At 38.1% G+C, this 21189-nt stretch overlaps 1 protein-coding gene across 1 annotated transcript in view; it reads left to right on the top strand.

Annotated features, from left to right (window-relative positions):
* LOC104467315 (microtubule-associated serine/threonine-protein kinase 2-like) overlaps positions 1–21189 on the top strand; it is a 98274-nt gene that overhangs the window by 42560 nt on the left and 34525 nt on the right. The window contains exons 5-8 of the mRNA XM_010081049.1: positions 2418–2496; positions 7309–7463; positions 16242–16317; positions 17624–17833. Of these exons, the coding sequence (XP_010079351.1) occupies positions 2418–2496; positions 7309–7463; positions 16242–16317; positions 17624–17833 (520 nt within the window). The remainder of the gene's footprint in view (positions 1–2417; positions 2497–7308; positions 7464–16241; positions 16318–17623; positions 17834–21189) is intronic.

Raw genomic sequence — 21189 nt, 5'->3', positions numbered from 1 at the left:
CACACCTTCTTGTTTTGAAATTGACCTACTGTTCATTCAATAACATTTAGCTGCCATAAAAATACCTCTTTAATTAATGAATTAAAATGTCATTTTAAAGGCAAAAATTGTTGTTTGCATATTGTTATTGTGCTAGCAAAGGATCTAGAATAAATAAAATAAAACACCTAAAAATTTCTTTCCAAGTATCTTTTCCTGAAGCAATATTGCATGAGGTCTCTCTCTAAAGAGATTTTTATTAGAAAAACACTGAAGTAACTTAGAAATATTTTGCATAAATGAAGGAGGAATTTTCTTTTTAAGTCTTTTTCCCATTGCCTTTGATTTGGAAGATTTCCACTCTTGTCCCAGTTGTTTCTGCCTAGACTATGCCTTGTCCTGACTGCGTAGCACATTGCTTGCCTAGACTGCATCAGCACAAAATAGCCCAAGCATGAAGAGGTATCCTGTAATTTTCTAATTGAGAAAGGTGGTTTTTGGTGGGTTTGTTTGTTTTGGTGGGTTTTTTTTATTTTTTTTTTTTTTTACTTTGTCAAAATGAACATTCTAAAGTAATTTCAATACACAGTTCAGGCAACTCCATAAAAAAGGGATTAGGCTTTTCTTTTGCAAAAAATGAGTGACTTGTGCCTTCTTGTTTACTGCTTGAGAAGGCAGGAACATACAGTTTTGCTTTGGGACTGAGGGTCCAAATTGAGGTTGAATCATTGACCTAAATATTTCCCCAATACCCCAGAACGTTACAAGAAGCTGAATGAAGAAATGAAGATCATTGATGTTTTGTGTTCAGTCGCTGACCACATCATACAGTGACTTTGCTGACATTTGTTGTTTTTCAGGGTTAAGAAAGGAATTTCATTCCTGTTGTAATTTTTTGAGATTGTTCTTTTACATTTACATCTTGCCAAAGAAAACATCACCTGTGGCTAAATGGGGTTTAGCTATAACATACGCATGCAATAGAAATCTGCATTCCAGCTTGATTTTTTTTTTTTAAATGCATGAAGCATGGTTCTTTTTAAAAACTCTTTTGTCATAATATTCTTTCAGTGATGTAGAACAGTGAGTTTATTTCCCTCTCATTCTAAGATAGATGGCAAAGAAGAGTGGTGTGTATCAGTGCCTGAAAATAAATGGAACTAGATCTGGACAAAATATAAACAGGCGTTTATGTCGATCTTTTTTCTGAAGATGGAGCTTCATGGCTGTGGGTAGTGGGATGAGAAATGTTACTGTGAAGATGATAACAGCTGAGTTTTTTATAAGCACTGAGCACTATTTTAGACATGTAGCAAACATCCTATTTTATAAGGCACTTGCATAAATGTAGTGTATCTACGTGTACCAAAAAACCCCCAAATCTTTCCAAAGTTAGAACGATGAACTGTTCTGATTCAGCTTCACTTTATGACCCATTACGGATAATCTGATGTAATAAAAGAAGCAAGGAAATGGAAACTGATGTGAGGAAGAGACTTCTTTAACACCCATCCCATCCTGCAGCAGGACACATTTGTCCGTTATGGGACACACAGTGCGTCCAAGACTGATGTGAAATCAGAGGCAGAAAAAGTGCCGTGAGACTGAGCTGAATGTAGTTCAGTTTCCATCCTCACTGAGGCGGGTTGGGAGGGGAGAAGAGGGTTTTAGGGAGGGCAATACTGATTCTTCTCCAAGCGGTTGTATAGTTCCTCAGTTTTAATGTTGGTAAAACGACTTTTTCTGCCGTATCTCCAGGATATTTTGGCTATTTTCCCTGATGGTCGTGTTTCTTTGGCTACGATAGGGAAGTAACTACTAATATTATATTGACTAGAGAAGAAAGAGACACTAGGTGAGATTTCTGTGGTTTCTGGCTCCTCTGTATTTCGAGTGGGCCCCTTGGCTCTGCTCAGATCTGCTACAGTGGATTTAATTCACCAGCTGTGTCAGGCGATGTGCTGGGCAGAATGCCTTCTGACTAGGTGAACAAACGAATCTGCTTTCAGTTGATTCTTGATCTAATATGATTTTTTTCCCTCAGTTTTAAGCTTTATTTGGAAGACAAGGAAGTGCATAAGTAATTATCTTTGGCACGTCTGTCTTTTTCAAATAAGTTTGAAATGAGCTGATTTCATTTGTCTGTTTTAGAAGCTCCAATTTTTGCACAACTGGTAACATTTATGAAGCATCTACTTAATGCAGGAATCTCATGCCCATTTGCTTTGTTTTTTCCAAGGTCACTTACTTTTGCTTTTAAAACTTACCCTGGCTGCCTTTTCACAAAGGTCATAGGATAGCTGATTTATCTGAATAACTGGAGACTTTAATAGAAACATGAGGTTAAGAGATTGGGAGTGGGGGGCTAATACTTATTTTCTCCAAGAATTAGCCACAGTGTATCCCTGACAGCAGTTTCTCTTATCACTTTTCCCCAGAACGGATGGACGCCGCTGGTCCTTGGCCTCCCTTCCTTCATCTGGATATGGAACAAACACTCCCAGTTCAACAGTTTCAGTAAGTGGCACAGACTTTTCCAAGCAATTCAGTTTGTACAAATACACCCTAACAAATCAGCTTCTGAGTCTTTACTAAAATATCTGATCTTTCTTCATTATTTTGCTAACATTATTTAATATACTAATTATTTCTTAAATTATTTTAATTATTGGTTCTGCTGCTTTTTCCTCCATTTCCCAGCTCCTGTCACCTTGCACTTTGCCTTTAGCATTAATGACATCAAATCCCAGTGCAGAACTTGGCTTGACTGATCAGTTGAGGGGCACAGTGTCTCAGAAGTGGCAGGACTTCAAGAGATAGTGCATAATTACTAGCCAGCTCTCAGCTTTTTTGTAACTGGAAAGTGGAATTCATGTCTGCTTTCAAGTTCTTAGTATGAAAACTTCTGTTATCAGGCTAGCAGAAAGAAAAACTGATAATCCACATCTGTTACTCAACTCCAATAATTTAAACCTCCCAGTAAGCTTTTCAGGTCTTACACATCATTAGAAAGGCTGGCTGCAGCTTTCTTGAGTTCTGTGCTTTCAAAAGGGTTATAGGTCATTAATACCAGTAAGGCAGCAGCAGCACCGTTTTAACCCTTGTAACTCTCAGATACTTCATACAATGGATCTTATTATTTAGTTTATGTGAACTAGGTGTTGTGGTTATCCACATAACAACCTTGCAAAGCCAAGCATAGAAAACTTAGAAACGTTAAGGCTACCTGTGCAGACTTAATGTAACACGCTTTTGAATGTGTGTTATGGAGAGTGTCTTCAGCTGTGTGGTCACATATCACTGCCTCTTTCCATAATACTTCTACTGATCATTTTGTTTTATATGTACTATCTAGAGTGTGTTTCTAATAATTGTAATACCTGCATTTATTAGGAGTCAATACTCCACGTTATGCAAATCTTACACTGAATGTAATATCGTTGTTTTCCTTGTGAGCTAGTCTCTTAAGTTCATCCATAAACTTTCAAGTGCCCCTCAAATACAATTTATCAACACAGTTCATTGGGAGATGAGTGTTAAATTCAGTCTATATAGCAAGAGAAGAAATTGGGGTCAACATTTTCCTTTTACTGTAAACTGATATGATTAAACTTTGATTTTGCAACATTAATCTCATTTCTATAACTTGATTTGTTCAGACACATTCCTGCAGACTCTAGTTTGCACATTTCCCACAGTTTGTTATATTTTATCCTTCAAGACAGTTGGGTTTTGTTGGTTTGGGCTGGTGGTGGGGTGGGTGTTTGTCTCCTTAGAAAGCAGGTGACTTGGTTTCAGTCACCTGTGGGAGAAGTCTCTGTGTGTACAGATGTATAGGTAGGAGCACAGAAAAATGTGGGAGAAGATTTCATTATCAACATGAAAAAGATGCCCCTGGTTTCAGTGCCAAGCAATATATATTCAAGCACCTTGAGAGCAGCTGTTAAAAAGGAGCTCTGCTTTTGCCTTTATAGTCTTAGGTCAAATCTTTATGGGTATAAGGCATGGCCAGGTCCTCTTCTGGGTGCAAGCTATGAAAGCATGGAACAAGTACAGTTACTTTCTGTATGGATGACATCCAAATAGTTTGGTCATTGGTAGTCACTGTGAGGGCTTCCAAGATGCCTGTGAAGGTGACACCTTTGGAGACCAAACTGCCTGTACTGTGTAAGACCTTTTTACATGCAGCTGTGATCAGTAGTTTTTTAGGAGTTTATATTTTGACCAGCCTTTGGGTAGATGTCCATGGAGAGAGCAAAACTAACAAAAAAAAATCTATTTGAACTATCAGTACTTGCTTTGAAATAGGGACATTAAAGCTACTTTTGGAAAGTTCTCAGCGTTCTAACATGGGAAAGAAAGCATATTTGTCCCTTGTCATGTTCCCAGAAATAGCTAGATCATTTTGATTTACATTTTCCAGAAAAAAAAACACAGTTGAACAAATCTGAGATAGACATGTCACATAGAAAGCATCAGTTCAAATGGTGTAAGTATTGTAAGCAACAGAAAACAGGGTAGTATGATGAGAAGCATGAAGTGATAGTCATATGTAGATCTGAATTCACCTTCCTGCAGGAAATAGATTAAAACCTGTAATTCCAAGACTTTTTTTTCCCAAATGGCTTAGTCTCTCATCTCTTGTCTTTTTGTTGGTTCAGTGTTGTAATCTCAGAAAGACATTGAAATGGGCTGTTTAGTAAGTAGTGATGCAATTCTTGGAGCTATTAAACTTAGCATTACATTTCTAAGCCAATCCTACTTACTGCTTGTCTATGACAATACTGTTATCATAGTATTTCTAGATTAGAATTAATTTGAATTGATCTGAATAACACCTCTGAAGTTGATAAGCAGTATTATTCCTGCATAGACTTTAAAACTGAAGTAAAAAGTAGTCGAGGGGCTTGTCAAAAGTGCACAATGGATTAATGCCACTGATGCAAATTTAACAGAATTTTGGTCTTCCATTCAGTATCATCAGTCCTCAAGATGACATTTCTTTTTCAGGCAAGATAGAAGGAAACCACTAGACCTTCTTTCTGGTGTACATATCAGTAGGAAATAAAGTATTGAGAAGAGCAGCATCAGTTCTGTGTTCTGCTGGCCTGAGTTTCTGTTTGGCAGAATCTCTAATCATAGGTCAGCTGTTCTCCTAACCAACCAACTGAACAAACCAATGTATTTACCTAGTCTAAGGTCACGGGAAACCTGTAGATTCTGCTTTATTTTTTTTGCTTCCAAATGAGGGGTGACACTTTTAAAAAATACATGTTAACTGTTTTCATAGAAATCATGAAGACCAGATATATATTATCAGACCAACATTGAAAAAGCTGGAGAAGACCTCCTTTCAAGTTAGATGAAAATAGAACAGTCATCTGAATGGGCCAATATACAATTATTTTTAAGCATCTAATCTGCTATTCATTTGTTAGAGGCAGAGTTAATATATAAGCAACTGTAGTGTTAGCTTGAAATATTTACTGGAGGAGAGTTGGCTAATTCTGGATCGTCAATTAAGACATCAGCAGGATGTTTGTATTAGTCAGCTGCAAATAGTGAATACAGTGATGTGATTATTTAAAAATCAATACTTCAGAACTGTTTTGCTTTGCTTTCACACTTTTTTGTTGAAAGGTTGTACACCTTAAGACTGCTAGAGAAGCCCCTGGCAGAGGAAAGTTCATTTCTCATCATGGTCTTTATCTTCAGGGCTTTCTTTAGTTATTTGTGCACGTCTGAAGGCTTTCAAAGGGGTTATTTTCTGTAAATACCTCTGTGCAGTGCAGAGGGAGTGGATCTGGGGTCTGGAACCAATTAGATTTTTATCAAAGTATATGATCTTCAGGTTTATAAGTTCTTACATTCAGATCTCCATCTCAGTCTTGGCTTGAATTCTGTAGATAAGACTGTGCTGGGATCTGCAGCAATCTGCTTAGTTTTAATTCAGTTCGAGTACAGCTATTACTGCCTTGACAAATTTGGATATACCTGTTTTAGCTCAGTTGAGAGTATTTTCTCTTTGCTGTCAACATTACAAACATGCAGGACTCTGTGAAAAGCCTTGTCAGCATTTGTCTTTCAATACTTCGTAGCTTTCTTTGCCAAAAACCATCAACAGCAAATAAGTCTAAAAAAGCATACTGGGTGAGTGAGTTAAAGCTTTGGTCATATGTGTTATATCATGTATAATTCCCTCCTCCTACCAATACTTCTGGTACTAGGATGCAGTGCTTTCCGTTTGAGTGAGGGTCATTGTAGCAAAAGGAAAAGTTTTTCCACTGGAACAGTGTACATAATTGATTTAATGAGATTAATAAGGAGCCTTGGAACTTAGATTAGGATGACGTTTTTAATAAGGCCCACTGGTGTTATTCAGTGCTACCTTGGTTATTCAGCACTTTTATTCCCCCCTTTGTTTTTAAAGAGGATTCTTGATTTTTCCTTACATAATATATTTTCTTAATTTTGTAAAATGGAAAGGGGCATTGAAAAATCACACGAGAAAAAGTGCATTTGTTAGCTGATCAAAAAAAGAAAGCTTTTTCCTCTGGAACATCCAGCATTTGATGTTATTAACACTTCTCACAAATATTTGTTTTAATCTCAGGTTTCTTGAGGTTCAAGTGTTAAAAGTTTCATGTCTATCGTTATCACAGGATATATGTCGTATAAATGCATCAACTTATTTAAAGATGAATAAGCTGTTTAACTCTATAACAAGAAACTCTCTTATTCTTACAACCCTGCAAAGTCAGCTACTTTAATTTTATTAGTGCCTACTTGGTTAGAGAAGAAGCCTGATGGGTAAAGGAAGGGAGAAATAAAATCCTGACCCTTTAACAATGTCAATTTCCAATGAGAGCCAATAATCAGCAAAAACTCTCATGTCTACACAGCTCCATAGCATTCTGCATGCCAGTGAAACTCCTGAGCTAAGACAGCATGAGGGAGAAGGAAAGAAAGTTGCTCACCACTCCAGGAACCTCCTTGTCCTTTCCAGAGTAGTACTGGTACTCATGTACCTTCCTTTCTGTCTCCTGATTGTAAATTACCTGCATGATCAGATGTAATGGTTCCAGAATTGGATGCAATGGTTCCCTAGCCGTCTCCCAAAGTTTTCCTGATCTCACCAGCTCTGTCATTGTATGTAAGGGTTGGCTTAGCCTAAGGAGAACAACGAAAAGAGGCACCTGGTCTGATAAGTAGCTTTCTTTTCCGATGGAGTGTGCAGTGTCTGGCAGAATCCGTTCCTCTTCCATTCATTAGCTGACCCCTATGCATGCGTTTAGTGCATTTCTTTTCTGTATTTTTTTCTGTACTCAGTCATCATGCTCATCTCAGGAGAAGCTGCACCAGCTGCCCTTTCAGCCCACGGCAGATGAACTTCATTTCCTGACAAAGCATTTCAGTACTGAGAGCATCACTGATGAGGAAGGACGCCATTCTCCAGCCTTGAGGCCTCGATCTCGCAGTCTCAGGTGAGCTTCAGGTTGTTTGTTGAATTTTTAAGATGTGGGATGTGTGTATTGCATTTCTATGTGTGCTTTCAGATCTAAGATTAGTCATTTGTAGTTGCTTTGTTACATATTTTTGAAATTATTTTAATCAACTTTTAACCCACCTCACCTAAGCAGAAAGGATTTTTTTTTTTTTTTTTTTTTTTTTTTTTTTTACATTTGACACTGAGGTTTTGGGTTGCAAAATGGTTGGCATAGTCTGCTTTTGTATCTTCACAATAACTCCATGAAAACATGATCCACGAGTGTTTTGGACTAAATCTATAGGATGTAGATTTCCTTTAGTGAAGTTTCTTCTCAGGATTTTGCTGCATTAATATAAAGAAGTGGTTACAGTTGCTGTTGTTAACTTTTCCAGCAGTTCTTCTGAAGGGGTGTGAAAACTAGAGCAGATGAAGTCAAAACTTTAAATGGAATTGCACCCAAGAGCAGTTTTATAGTAGTGCTGAAAACATTTCTCCTGCATTAGCAATCGAATAATATTTACTGTTGCTTCAGAGAACTGGTTGTTCACAGATAGCTATCCAGGGGTTATTTCCTTGTGCAGTTGATATTTACATACTTAAAACCCGAAGCAACTTGAACTTAATCTTTCATGGAATTACAGAATGACTGAGATTGGAAAGGACCTCTGGAGGTCATCTTGTCCAAACATGCTCAAACAGATTGCCCAGGATCATGTCCAGATAGCTTTTGAATATCTCCAAGGATGGAGATTCCACAAACTCTGGGCAATCTCTCTTGCAGGTCTTTAACAATTATATGGAATAAATCCACAAACATTTTGTATCACGGCAAAAGTCTTAAGTTTTGCTATATATTTAGTGCTGGACCAAGTGAATGAAAGTCTAGAGAGGTGTGCCCTCTAGATGCAGCATCTTTTGAAAGGAAAAAGATGTATACAAGCAGGAGACAAGGAGGTGAAGTCTCCCTTCTGCTTCTCATCTGAGGGTGTCAGAGATGGATATTGCCTTTAAATTAATGGACAAGATTCAGAAATTCTGCCAGCTGGACATACTGCATCAGTGTGCCCAGCTCAGGACTCAGGCTGGGGTTTGTAATAGAAGGAAGTGAAACAGGCCAAGATAACAAAAAAAATCCATGGTGAGTATCGTGTCTTGGCAGAGCTGACCTTTCATGTTTATTTGTAATTATTTGTATGTTCTAAACTTCAGTGCAGGCTGCATGGTAATTGCATATGGATCTACTAAGTGTAGTTACACAGTAATCTACACGAGCAGGTGAATACTATGGGTACTAGCACACTTAGCCTGTGATCTCTGCAAATTGCCACGTAGTAAGAGACTATTTCGATGATTTGTACTAAGTCTCTTTGAAGCATAGTCCTACTTCAGTCCTCTGGCTGTCACTTTTAACGCTGGCTATCGCTGAGTGGCGTAACTGTAGTAGTACTAATTCTGTATAGATAAGACCGCTGCTGTAGGTAGATGACACATCACTAAAGTAATTATCGTCCTTCCTAACACAGACATATAACCGTTGGAATAATGAAGTATAAAACACTCTTGCTAATGCTAGAATTATATAAACAATAAAATGAAGAGGCCAATTTTCTTCTTTTCCTTGTTAATATGGATTATCCACTTGCTGAGAATTTTACCTCTGTGAGCTAATTTAAAAGCAGATTTATTATATAGTAGGTTTATAATTTGTGACAAGACTAGATTAATTCAGTGTGTCATATAACTATGTGATTAATCTTCTTCCCCTCTTGAACGGTTTCTCTAGCGCTCTCTGGTTTTCAGGGTGATAATGGCCAGCCTTATTGATATTCCAAAGCTTAGAGTGAAGTAATTTAATTTTTTAAACTACTGTGCCTGATTTGGTTTTCATTTTGCCTATTGCTAGTACTGCAATGCTGTGTGACTCTAAAGCACCCTTGCCACTGCCAAACATTCTTGCTGGCCCTTCCACCTCAAAGGAAAATTGATATGTCAATCCAACCAACTGGAGCAGTGTTTGCAGGAGTAAATACCCTCTTTGACAGAGGGTAGTGTGTCCTTGTAAACAAACAAATACTGAGATATGTGAAGACCAGACCTTTTTCACTGCACAGCTTACATATTTGCCCACATGATAGTTAGCTCTCTTGGAGAGAGGATATTTTTACTTAAAAAATGAAAAAAGAAAATCTGAGCAGTTAATGTGTTAAAAATTAATCAGGAATTTCCTAAAAATGTAATATTTTCATAAGCATTTAATGGTCTTGTTTGATCAGCTTTAATGAAAAGCAGATGAACAAAATACATCAGCCGTTTTCCTTAATTGGGAGTCACAGCTTTGTAATTTAAAAGATGGTCTGATATTTAAGACTCTTAACATGCATTCATTTTTCATCCTTTATGACTGCAGCCTTACATCTCTTTTTATGAGAAAGGGACTGGTATTTTGAGATGTCACTGTCAAATGCTGGGACTGTTGATTTTGAGGGTTTCTGTAACGCAAGATTTTTTAGAAACATCAGATAATCCTTTTATGCTCCTAAATAGAGGAGAGTATTGCCTAGATGTAACTTTCGGAAAAATCATAGAATCATAGAATGGTTTGGGTTGGAAGGGACCTTAAAGATCATCAAGTTCCAACCCCCCTGCCATGGGCAGGGACACCCTCCACTAGCCCAGGTTGCTCAAAGCCTCATCCAGCCTGGCCTTGAACCCCTCCGGGGATGGGGCATCCACAGTTTCCCTGGGCAACCCGTTCCAGTGTCTCAGCACCCTTACAGTACAGAATTTCTTTCTAATATCTAGTCTAAACCTGCCCTCTTCCAATTTAAATCCATTACCCCTTGTCCTGTCACTGCATGCCCTTGTAAATCTACTACATTGACTAGATACTTAGCATTTTCTTGTCTCTAGCTGCAAATGTGCTGTTCATACAGAGCAGTCTTAATGATCAAACTGGATGAAAAAAGTAACAAAACGGCAAGTCATGGAGGGTAGCGTTGGCTGATGTACACTGACAAGTTAGTAGCACCTCCGTTGATTGAGGTGTTCTGCCAGCGTGGCTTGAAGATACTCGTCACTTAACTGATCATGCCTTATTCAAAATCCCCCAAATTTCTATACCAAAGAAATGGCACTGGTTCTTTTCCAGCTGCTTTCCTGTGCATAGGGAAGGAGGTAGCCTGAGACCAATGCTGGGATCCAAAAGCGTGACATGCTTATAAAGCTGGTTGCTGAAGCCAGGAGGCTGTTCTCTCATCTATCTCCAGTAGACCCAGTACTCACATGCTCAATGAAAGAACACGTTTCCATGTGACCCACCTGTTTTGGTACTTACAGTATGTCTTCAGTAGAACAGAATATTTATTTATTACCTGCAGAAGTAGTTCCTAAATATAATTTCTCAACTTTTTTCTTTTTTTTTGTAATGCAACCTTCAATTTCTTCCACGTATTGACCAAGAAAGAGATGCCCAGGCTACATTTATGTTTTTTAGGATGGTCCTGGGCTATACCTGAAGAAGATCTATTCTCCCAGGAGTAAAATGCATGGAGAGTGTGAATTCTTGTACTAAACTTGTCATCATTGATCTTTTTAAGTTAAGAGAGATGCTGCCCTCCATCTGTTTTCCCAGTTCTCTTTAAATGTCATCTTTTAGCGGTTGCTAACATGGGAATGTGTGAAGAATGCCAGAGATAAAAGTAGAGTTAACTAATAACGACTTCTTCAGGAGCTGCCTTTGTGCAGTCACTCAGCCCACCAATCTGCCCATTTTTCTTGATCTCTTTTTGTATTTCAGGATAATGTTGTCTAGGGAAAAAGGGTTGAAGATTGTAGCAGTGAATTTTTATGTGGTTGAAGTAGATGAGATCATCCTTAATAAAATATGCTTCTTCATCTCTTTGCTGGGTAGTGCTTTTTAAATGCAGTCCTCCAGCCTGACTTTTGACATGCTAGATCCTGCCATTAAGAGTGTACAGAGACAGCTCTTAGAAAATGCCGGTTGCCAAAAAAGGCTTCTGACAGTAAAATACCCAAGATGGGAAGAAGGAATAGATGTTGTGAAACCACACCCGTGGCCGACATAGTCCATTTTTATCTTAAAAATTGATCCTGCAGATTGTGGAGCTCTCTCATCTCACTGCACTTAAGCGTCAGCTTTAACCACTTGAGTAATCTCGGTGGTTTCATCACTTCACGCTGCTGCTTTCAGAAAGTGCCGTCTGCCACCAGCTGCGGAGGAGCAGACGGTGCTCCCTGCAGAGTGGGGATTCGCGCAGCCACGGATGTGCCAGAGAGGATAATAGTTTTATATTCTGGAGCATAAGGCATCTATTTCTTATGAAAATACATTCTAAGTACATCACAGATAACGTTGGTCTCTTTATTTTGTCTCTCAAGACAGTGAGTTTTGTGAACTTGATTTTAAAAAGTTCTTCAAAGTGATTGGTTTTAAATTTATTAACTTTTGGTTTCACTCACCATCTTTATGGTTTTCTATTATGAGGAAAACTGGGTATTCTTATTTTCCCTCTGTACTGCTCATTACTTTAACTTTCTAGTGTTTTCTGTCTGAAGCAGTCTCAGTCTTTGTTGGCATGAATAAAAAATCCCTGAAGTATTGGAAAGTGCTAGTTGCAGCCCCTGTGTAAATCTGTAGGAAAAACTCATTAGTCTTTACTTTCAAAGAGATTGTGATTGGAATGTATTCCCTTTCCGTTAATTTTCTCCCATATATATATATACATAAAATTATTATTTATTAATTTATTATTTCTCATTATAAATATAAAAATCGCCTTACATTCATAAGAATCTCACTCCTAGTGTAAGAAAGGGCTGAACTGGAAAACAGTTCAGCGACATAAAACCAATCACAAGTAGTATTTGTCTGCAGACTAAAAGTAGCTGATGCTCAATGTTTGTAAAAATTAATTAAAAAAATATCTAGAAGTATGTAAACAAACTCAGAAATGACTTTTCAAAGTGCTCAGTGAGAAAGACCCTTTACTGTTCTGTTTTGCCCCTTACCTGTTCCATAAGAACAATTACCGTGTATCTGGCTTTGCCTCATTCCCTTTTTACTTGCAGCACTAGTATAACTGCCCCGTGTGGACTTTCTGTGCTGCTTGGGTGTCATTATGCAGGAAGAAGGATCCTCTAATAAATACTGAAAAATAATCTAAAGCTACATGTTTAATTTTCTACATTATTTCCTCCATGGTATCGATTGTTGTAATTCTGTGGGAAACTGCAATTCACTGCTCTTGTGCACGTTACATCAATTCAGACTTTAGCAAATGGGTTCCACTCTCCTTTGGTCGTTGTCCTGCCCCGAAACAGGATTAGTGCCCAAGGTCTAATTGTTGTTGTCTGTGTGAAGCGTCTGCTTCATTGTCTCTTCTTTTGGAGGGACTTTCCAGACTTACTTCTATAATTTGTATAAGGTCAGAGGTTTATATGTTTGTTTCTGGGGGAAGAGGAAGGGCGATGCTCTGCTCACCTTCAGCAGAAGGTTTAAATTAGTTCCTACTTCGTACAGCTTCAACTCTCTAGTTTTAAAATACCTTATTTTGTGTGTCTGGAAATGACAGAAAGTAAGGTCTATGGTTTTAATTTTCCTGTGGATACTGACTTTGGTAGCATGCTGTAAATACATCCTAATTAAACTTTCATGTAAAGGGTAAAAGCAGAGAGGAGCACAGCGCTTTTAGCTTCTCTGCTTCTTCCTTATAAATACATCTGTCACTGTGAAGGAAAAATTAGCTATTCATAAACATCTCAGTTTTATTTAGTCACAGTTAAACTAGATTTTGTGAGATTTAAGTTATTACTGTAAATGCTACTCCTTGAAATAGCTGTCTATAAGCTATTTTCACTTTCTAGCATCAGATAAATACACATGAGTTTTGACAAGTTGAAGGCTGGAAACCTTTGTGGGAGATGGATGTCACTGGAAGTCTAACACCACATCATTTCATAAAGTGGCGGGAGGGTGAAGAAGGGGAAAAGAGAGAGTAGTTTTTCATTCTGCTGTTAAGCTTAAGGGGACAGATATTATTCCTCTAATGTCTGCTCTGCTGAAATGAAAAACTCACTGACAATAATGATTTCTTTGACCTGCCTATCTACACCAAGAAAGAGAAGCAGCCTGCTTTTTGTCTTAAAATGTTCTGCACGTGCACAGTATGTGTCCTCTGTTTTACAGAAAATAATCTGTTCCTTTGTGAGGCTTGAGATGTTAGACTGGCTTAGTTCTGTATGTGAAATTTTTGGTGTGAAGCTTTTGCGTTTGAAAAACTGTCATGCCAATAAAATGTATTAAACTCAAAATTCCTTACGTTCTTCCTTGGTGGCATTCAGTTATCTGCCTAGTCCTTGTTTCTTTTTCATCTGATCGTGTCTCAAAGGCCCTGTAAATTAACCAGCAGTGCCTGGCAGCTAGCCTTTGGTTAGTTAGTCAGTTATCCTTCTAATTATTTCTGTAGTTTCCCAGGCTAAGAATCAACATAAAAAATAACGGTGAAGTATATTATGTTGCAGTATTGCCATAGTCAGCTACACATTTAATTTGACCTGTTATGACAATTTGAACCTTGATCCCAGGTTTTATCCTGAGTTGTGTGGATGCTCTGTTGTTTTAGGTGGTAAAAAGTGGCATTAATCAGCTTCCAAAGATGAGAGACAAAACTGCCAATGCCCAAGGGTGCTCAGGGTTTATAAGTGTTTACTTTCTTGCCAATCAGTAGACTCTTGCGCAAAGAAATTACTTTGTTTCAGAATTATTAAAAAACAAGAGCAAACCCAATAAACTCCCATATCATTGTGGCTCTCCTTAAGGAAACGCTACATCTGCTGGCAGGACAGCTCAAGTAGCATGATTTCTGCATAGCTCTTCATATCCTGTATCCAGATGAATCAAGTGCCTTGAAAGCAGAAGGCAAATCCCCTCATGTTTTATTGTAGCCCTAAGACAGCAAATACTTCAGCATGCACAAATTTTAGTAGGACTACTTTAGTGTTAAAATGAAGGGTGTATGTGCCTCCGTATTTCTGTAGCAGTAGTATCGAAGGGCTGATATATCCTTGTAATTTATACCTCACTTAAATCACACTGAGAAATAATACATTATAGAAGAATAAATTCTTCAGTAACTATGTTCACCAAGTTCTTCAGCTCTATATGAACTGGCAGTAGTCAAGTGTCATGTGTTTGTGTCAGATTGTTTGGTCTTAGAGAAAAAAGGATAAAGATAGCAGGCTGGATGTGTGGGGGAACTTGCTTCTAAATCTGAAATGTAAATGTTCTTACCTTTTTTTTATTATATCAAACATTACATATGCATATAAATGTCAGTTTCTTTCTTTCATTATTAAAAATAGCTATCTACCAAGCTAAGGGATATATTTTCTTCAAAAGATGTTGATGAAAATGTGGTTTTACTTGGTATCCAAAACATCCAAATCAGTTTTTCTCCTTTAACATAAGGATTCAGTGAGAGATTTAATCTGGGCGCATTTTCCCAAGCGGAGGGATAAACCTTAATAAAAACAAGACACAATGTGATTCATGGAATTCCAGCACCAGGCATAAAAAGAGATTGGTATTGCTATATTCCATGAGCCAGTGAGTTAAATTTTCTTTGAATTGTAAATATATGTTCCCAAAAGAATGTTTTTCCTTCAAATAGGTTAGCAGCAAGGTAGTAACTGTAATGCATTCCAAGTTTAAAATGCATTTATTCCATTTAGAGAGCTTCATTTCATCCTTCACAAGAAAGTTTAAAGTGTTTGAACTCATTCAAGATAAAATTGTATTTTTTTGACATAGAGAAAATATCTTTAGTAATATGTACTTTTAAAATCATAAAGACAATGATCGTGTAAGATGCCAAATAACTGAAGCCCTTGGTTGTCTTGAGCATTAAAACGGGGTAACCAGAGAGAGGAGATGCTGTAGGCGATCCTGGAGCTGGAGATTAGCTGCATTACCTCACTCCAACTGTCCTCAGTGGCAGAATGAGTCAGAGCATTGCGTACCATCAGATGTGATGAAATGAGATGCAACTCTGCTTTAAAAAAATATACCCAAACAGTAATATAAATGCAGTTTGTCAAGATTTAGTGTCCTGTTTTTTGGTGTGCCTTGAAGTTGCTTGCTAACCTATGCATACATGCATATGCATCCGTGGTGTAACGCGCCTCCAGGGAGCACGGTTTTCATAGAAGTATTCTGTTCCTATTGCTTGAGGTATTTATATATAAGATTTAGCTGAATAACATTGCTCATGCATCCCTCCTGTAGCATGCTATTCTTCAGACAAAGGAAAGTAAGTCCTCTCAAGTTCCTTGTTTCATTTTACTCTGCCTTTCGGGCACTAGAGACACCAGAGACAACAGTGATTTCTTCCTGCGCGGGGCTGCCACCCTTGAAGGGCAGTAAGAGAAGGTGAAATAACAGATGTACCTGCAACAAATGCACTGATTTTTTAATGTGCTTGTATATTAGGGCTTGCATTCACTGAAAACTGGTGGGTTTCTGAGTTCACGTGAAGACAGGAGTGTGAACAGTTTTCAGATGAGTTAGCTGCGAGGGCTGTAGGTTGCCATTGCTTGCTAGGATTTTCCCTGAAGCAAAGCATCTGCCCATTACTGAACTGAAATCAAAGCTTTGGAAGGGCTACAGTCAGCGTGGCAGCATTATGACCAGCACTGGATTTCGGAGGGTTTTGATGTGATATCTGTAAATAATAACATGCTCTCTTTTCTCCTCTAGCCCGGGTCGCTCTCCAATTTCCTTTGACAGTGAAATAATAATGATGAATCATGTGTATAAAGAAAGGTTTCCAAAGGTAAGGAATCACTTTTTTAATAATACAGTCAATGAACTTGTGACCAAAGTTCACAATTAGTTTGTAGTGCTCACTGGAGAAGGAGCCTAGCTCCTACCTCTGATTTCCAAGCAGTGCGGTTTGCTGAGAGTTTGAAGCTGCATTCTCTGCTTCACATGTTAATTCTACAGTAAAAGAAATAGAAAAGCTTTGCGTATTTGTGTATGTACATCATCTTTACTAAATTTCTCCTGTCTTTCATTGCCTTGATAAATGCTCACAGGAATGAGAAAGGCTGCTCTGGCTGCTCAGTCCATTTATGTTGTTTATGAGGCCAGTGTCTCCATATATTTTTAACTAATCCTTCATTTTTTCTTTAAATTCCGAATCAGATCAAGGCTGGAAGAGGGATGTTTTGTTTAGTTTCATATATGTTTAAAAAAGCTATTTTAAGGAGTAATTTCAAAATGTATTGAATAACATTCTCTCGTTAGTCCATGTATAACTACATTAAAGTTGATCTATACTGATCCAAACTGCTTTGGTTTTGGTAGGCTTTTCATATTGGACATGCAATGTTTTCTTTTAAAGTCATTCCAATTATACTGAAAGTTTTGGCAAAAACCAAGTTTGCTGCTGGGGCTTTTTGTACCAGAGAAGCAGTGAAGATAGGTTTGGATGTTTAGAAAAGTCAGTCTGAATTCAGTCACACTGATATGTGCTGAGTGATCTGAAGTGAAAATAAGTGTGGGCTTTTTCTTTAAAAAAAAAATGGCTGAATATTGAAATCTGTGGGATCAAGCTTTGAAAGTTAACATCTCATTGAAATGAGTGTAGAAGACTGTGTATCCCAGAGCTGTTGATATGGCCGTTCTTTCCTGTTCTACCACTAGCAAAAATAGGTGTTGCTCTGGAGACAGGGCATCAGTGCTTATAATGGTAGAAATGCCATGTGTCTGTTGCTTTCGACAATGATTTTCAGGTTCCATGGTCTTGCCTAAAAGTTCTGAAAACTGCCTCGTATCTTATGTCCTTACTCTGGAAACCCAGGGAGAAATACAGCCTCAGGACCAGGATATTTTTATGGTCATTTACATTTTCAAAAAGTATGTTCTGATTAATTTTTGTTGTTTGCTCATGTGAAAATAACCTTTGCCTATGGTGTGCTGTTTTTCTTCTGGTCAAAGTCCTATTGTATTTTGGAATAGTTTTTTAAGCCTTCTGCATTTTGAATTGTGCATATGTCACTTTAGCACCCTACTTATTTATGTTTAAGTTCTAGGATAGTAAAGTTTAAGAGTAATTTCTCTTTATTCTGTACTCTTAGGCCACAGCGCAGATGGAAGAACGGCTGGCTGAGTTTATTGCCTCTAATGCTCCAGAGAACGTGCTGCAATTAGCAGATGGGGTCCTAAGTTTCATTCATCATCAAGTTATTGAACTGGCCAGAGATTGCTTAGATAAATCACGTGAAGGTCTTATTACTTCTCGGTACTTTTATGAGCTGCAGGAAAACTTGGAGAAACTTCTGCAGGATGTAAGTGCTCTCTGGAAAGTAGAATGTATTATTTTGATTGAAACTTTAAACAGTAAACCAGAGCTTTGATTTTAGGAGAGACAACAGAGATTCCAGGGGAATGGCAGCAGGTGGGGATGTCAGGAGATCTGAGTGGTTCCAGTCTCCTGTTGATCTACCACAGGCAGACTTGAGCAAATCACTTCACCTGTGTACTTCGTTTGTACAAAAGTTAAATATGCATATGACTAAGTCAAAGGCAGTCTTTACCATTTATGAAAATTGGGTTCATCTAGATGAAGGAAATTACTGAACTTTTCTTTCATGTACTTCAAGACTCTGAATGACTTATTAATTACAATAGTGCCTTCAAGGAGTGAAAACACCATGGTTTGTAGTGTTGCTATTAATTTTTCATAAAAGATTTTCTTGAGCTGAACTTAATCCAGTTGTGGGTTTTTTAGTACTTCCATGTGTTTTGTGGTGTTCAAAGCATATGAAAATACACAAGGGGGCACAATTTTAATGCATGCTCAGTATGCTTCAGCTACTCATTAAAAGTCGCTCTTTTCCTTTAAAATGAAAATAATATTAAATTCAAAAAATCTTTTAGAATTTATGCTAGAGCTCTTATGAAGAGTCAATGCTATTACCCGTTGCTGGGTCCAGACCTCTGTTTAGGAACGTCTTCCTAATCCTCTGCTTTGATTTAAGGAGATAGCAAGCTGAGAATACAGGATTTATACAGATCCACAATATCAGATAACAAATATCACTGAGACACCTAGAAACAGAGCAACTGAAGTAATTTTTTTCCTCTGATTATTTTTAGTCTCTTTGGTGAAGATGTGTTTATATGTCATTGATCAGTTTGCCAGCCCACTGGTGTGAATTGCACTAGTTTGTTCACCTTTTTTTACGTTAGAAAATGGCAGATGAATAAAAATACTATATTAGTATACAATTGTTGTATTAAAAAGCTTTGTGAAAACTGCAGTCTTCCCTTGTATCAGCTAAAATCTTTCGCTACCCCATTTACACAAGCGTGGCTGTAATTTCCATGATATTTGTTACGCGTGGGAGAAAAATGACTCATGTTTGTTGTGGTGGTGTTCTGCCTGGATGGGGAATATAATTTTGTCAGATCAAGAGAGGCAGGGAATATCTTTTGAGGGCTTATATGGTTGTCTGCCTGTGAGATATTAGTAACCACTGTGGATGCATTTAATAGTAAAAAATGTGTTTACTGGTGAAAGCGGTGAGTTTTGGTTGCAGTGCAAGAGCTCGACCATTGATGCCACCATGCAGGGCTGGAAAATCTGCATTTTGAAATGGTTCAGTTTTTGTAGTCTTTAAAAGAGAGGAAAATGTTTCTGGAGTTTGAGGGTGGCAGAGCAGCCTTCCTGGGCAGGATAAGCGTCCCCCGGCCGTTCCTGCTGTGCCCAGCGAGGGCTGGCTGTGGGCTGGCGGCAGCAGGAGAGATGGAGGGATTTCCTGCAGCCAGGTGAGCACGTGTCAGTGGGTCCACTTTGTATCTCCAGAGTCTAGAAGCAGGGTATTTGCATGTCAGCTATGAAATAAGGCATCAGGCCTCTTTGGGTGATGGTTTGGAGGTTGAAAAGGTTTCGCTAACGGTGGATGTGTGTGCTTGGTAAAATAGCTTACATTGCAAGGGGACTACAGTGTGTTTTACCGCTTCTGGGAGCGGGTACTTGGAGCTTGAAAGTCTCCCGCACCCAGACTTTCCTTCTCTGTGTGTGGAGAATGATTTCTCTTACCGTAAGGAATTAAGAGATCAATAAACAGGGTCCAGCCACTTCCAGTCTGCACTTTCAGGCTGTCTTCTGGCCTGATCTCAGAAAAGATGTGGGTCAGATAAATCTGCTTTTTCCTTTCTTCTCCCCTCCCTCAGAACAAATCCTCAAAATGCACTTCTTAAATGTCCTTTTCCCTTTGATCCTAAATGCATTATACTGTGGCTCCTAAGCACAGGGAAGGATGACATTGAGCGGTTATTAGGGAAGACACAATGGTCATCTCTGGGTTTGTTCAGGAATTGACATTCTGGGCTTGCTTTGACCTCTTTCTTCTTAACGTCTTCTGCAGAGTGGGGGCAAGAGAAGGGTCAGCTCTTAAGTTGAATTGATTTACTTTAGGAAGTAAGGTGGGCTAGAGATGTTTAAAGGGAAAGCTTAGAGAGACAAGGGAGGCAGAGCAGGCAGGGAAGGAAGAGGACAAAAAATTAAAGACACTGGGGAAATGCCGAAGACTTCATTCCACATCTTCCTCATTTGGTTTTTTTCTGTCCTGTCATAGTTCCCTGTCTTTTCTTGCATATTTTAATATTTAAAAGCTACTTGTTTTCCACTGCTTCCCAGTCTGTGCTCTGCCCTTCAGACTGCATTCTAGAAGGAAATGACTGGGACATTTCGGTCTTAATGTATAGAAATTTGTGATAATATTTCTTTTGGAGGGTTCAGCTGAAGCACAAGACGTTTGGCATCAAGTTTAGTTTATTCCAAATTTGAGGGCATGGTCTTTACCTTTGCTTAGCTTGTAAGGTGTCATGCAGAGTTACACACTATGTAAATAATACCAACTGGAAGGTCATCACAACTCCACAGATTTTCATACAATTTTACATGAAAGAATGGACTCTCTTGAAATTTTTTTTTCAAGGTGTTGATTCTGACATTTGGTAACAAACTAAACTCACACAGTATTTCAAACCATAGAAAGAAAACTTGATTTAATACATTGCAGTTTGAATCTGTTTTATATTGTGTCTGTAAAACAGAGTAATTGGGCATGTAAATAATGAACAATTTAAATATACCAAACCAGAAAGGTTTTAAAAGTTTTTAGATCCTTGTTTGGATCTGGCTTCTATAATAAAATGCCAACAAATCCCATTAGTTATGGCAAATGAGATCTTTTCCCTGTTTGGAGCGTGAAATATTGTCTTTTAGCTAGATAAACCTATTGCTTATTGCATTACTGGAATTATCCTGAAGTAAAAATGAATTTAAGAGATGTTCTTTATTTTGGAAAACATGAACTTGAATGTTACACTTCACACTTAAAAATACTGAAAAATAAGGTGAAGCACTTACAAAAAAGAATATATGACATTCCGTTCTTATCTGTTACTGTGGGGTGGGCTTAGAGGATGGGATAGGACCTCAGGTTATGGGGGGAAAAAATGGTTATAGTCAGTTATTACTTGTCTGAATTGACAAGGTTAAACTAACCAAGAGAAGTTTAATGGCTTTTGCGTAGCTGTAGCCAGTTGGTGAGGAAGGTGAAGGATTACAGGTGTTTCTGTGCATAGAACAAAAGAAGCAGGGTATTGGTATTATACTGACTTGACTGGTGCT

The sequence above is a fragment of the Pterocles gutturalis genome, unplaced genomic scaffold (assembly GCF_000699245.1).
Source record: "Pterocles gutturalis isolate BGI_N339 unplaced genomic scaffold, ASM69924v1 scaffold4089, whole genome shotgun sequence".
NCBI classification, from domain to species: domain Eukaryota; kingdom Metazoa; phylum Chordata; class Aves; order Pterocliformes; family Pteroclidae; genus Pterocles; species Pterocles gutturalis.
Note: the sequence above shows the minus strand (reverse complement) of the source record. Positions and strands in the feature narration are given on the sequence as shown.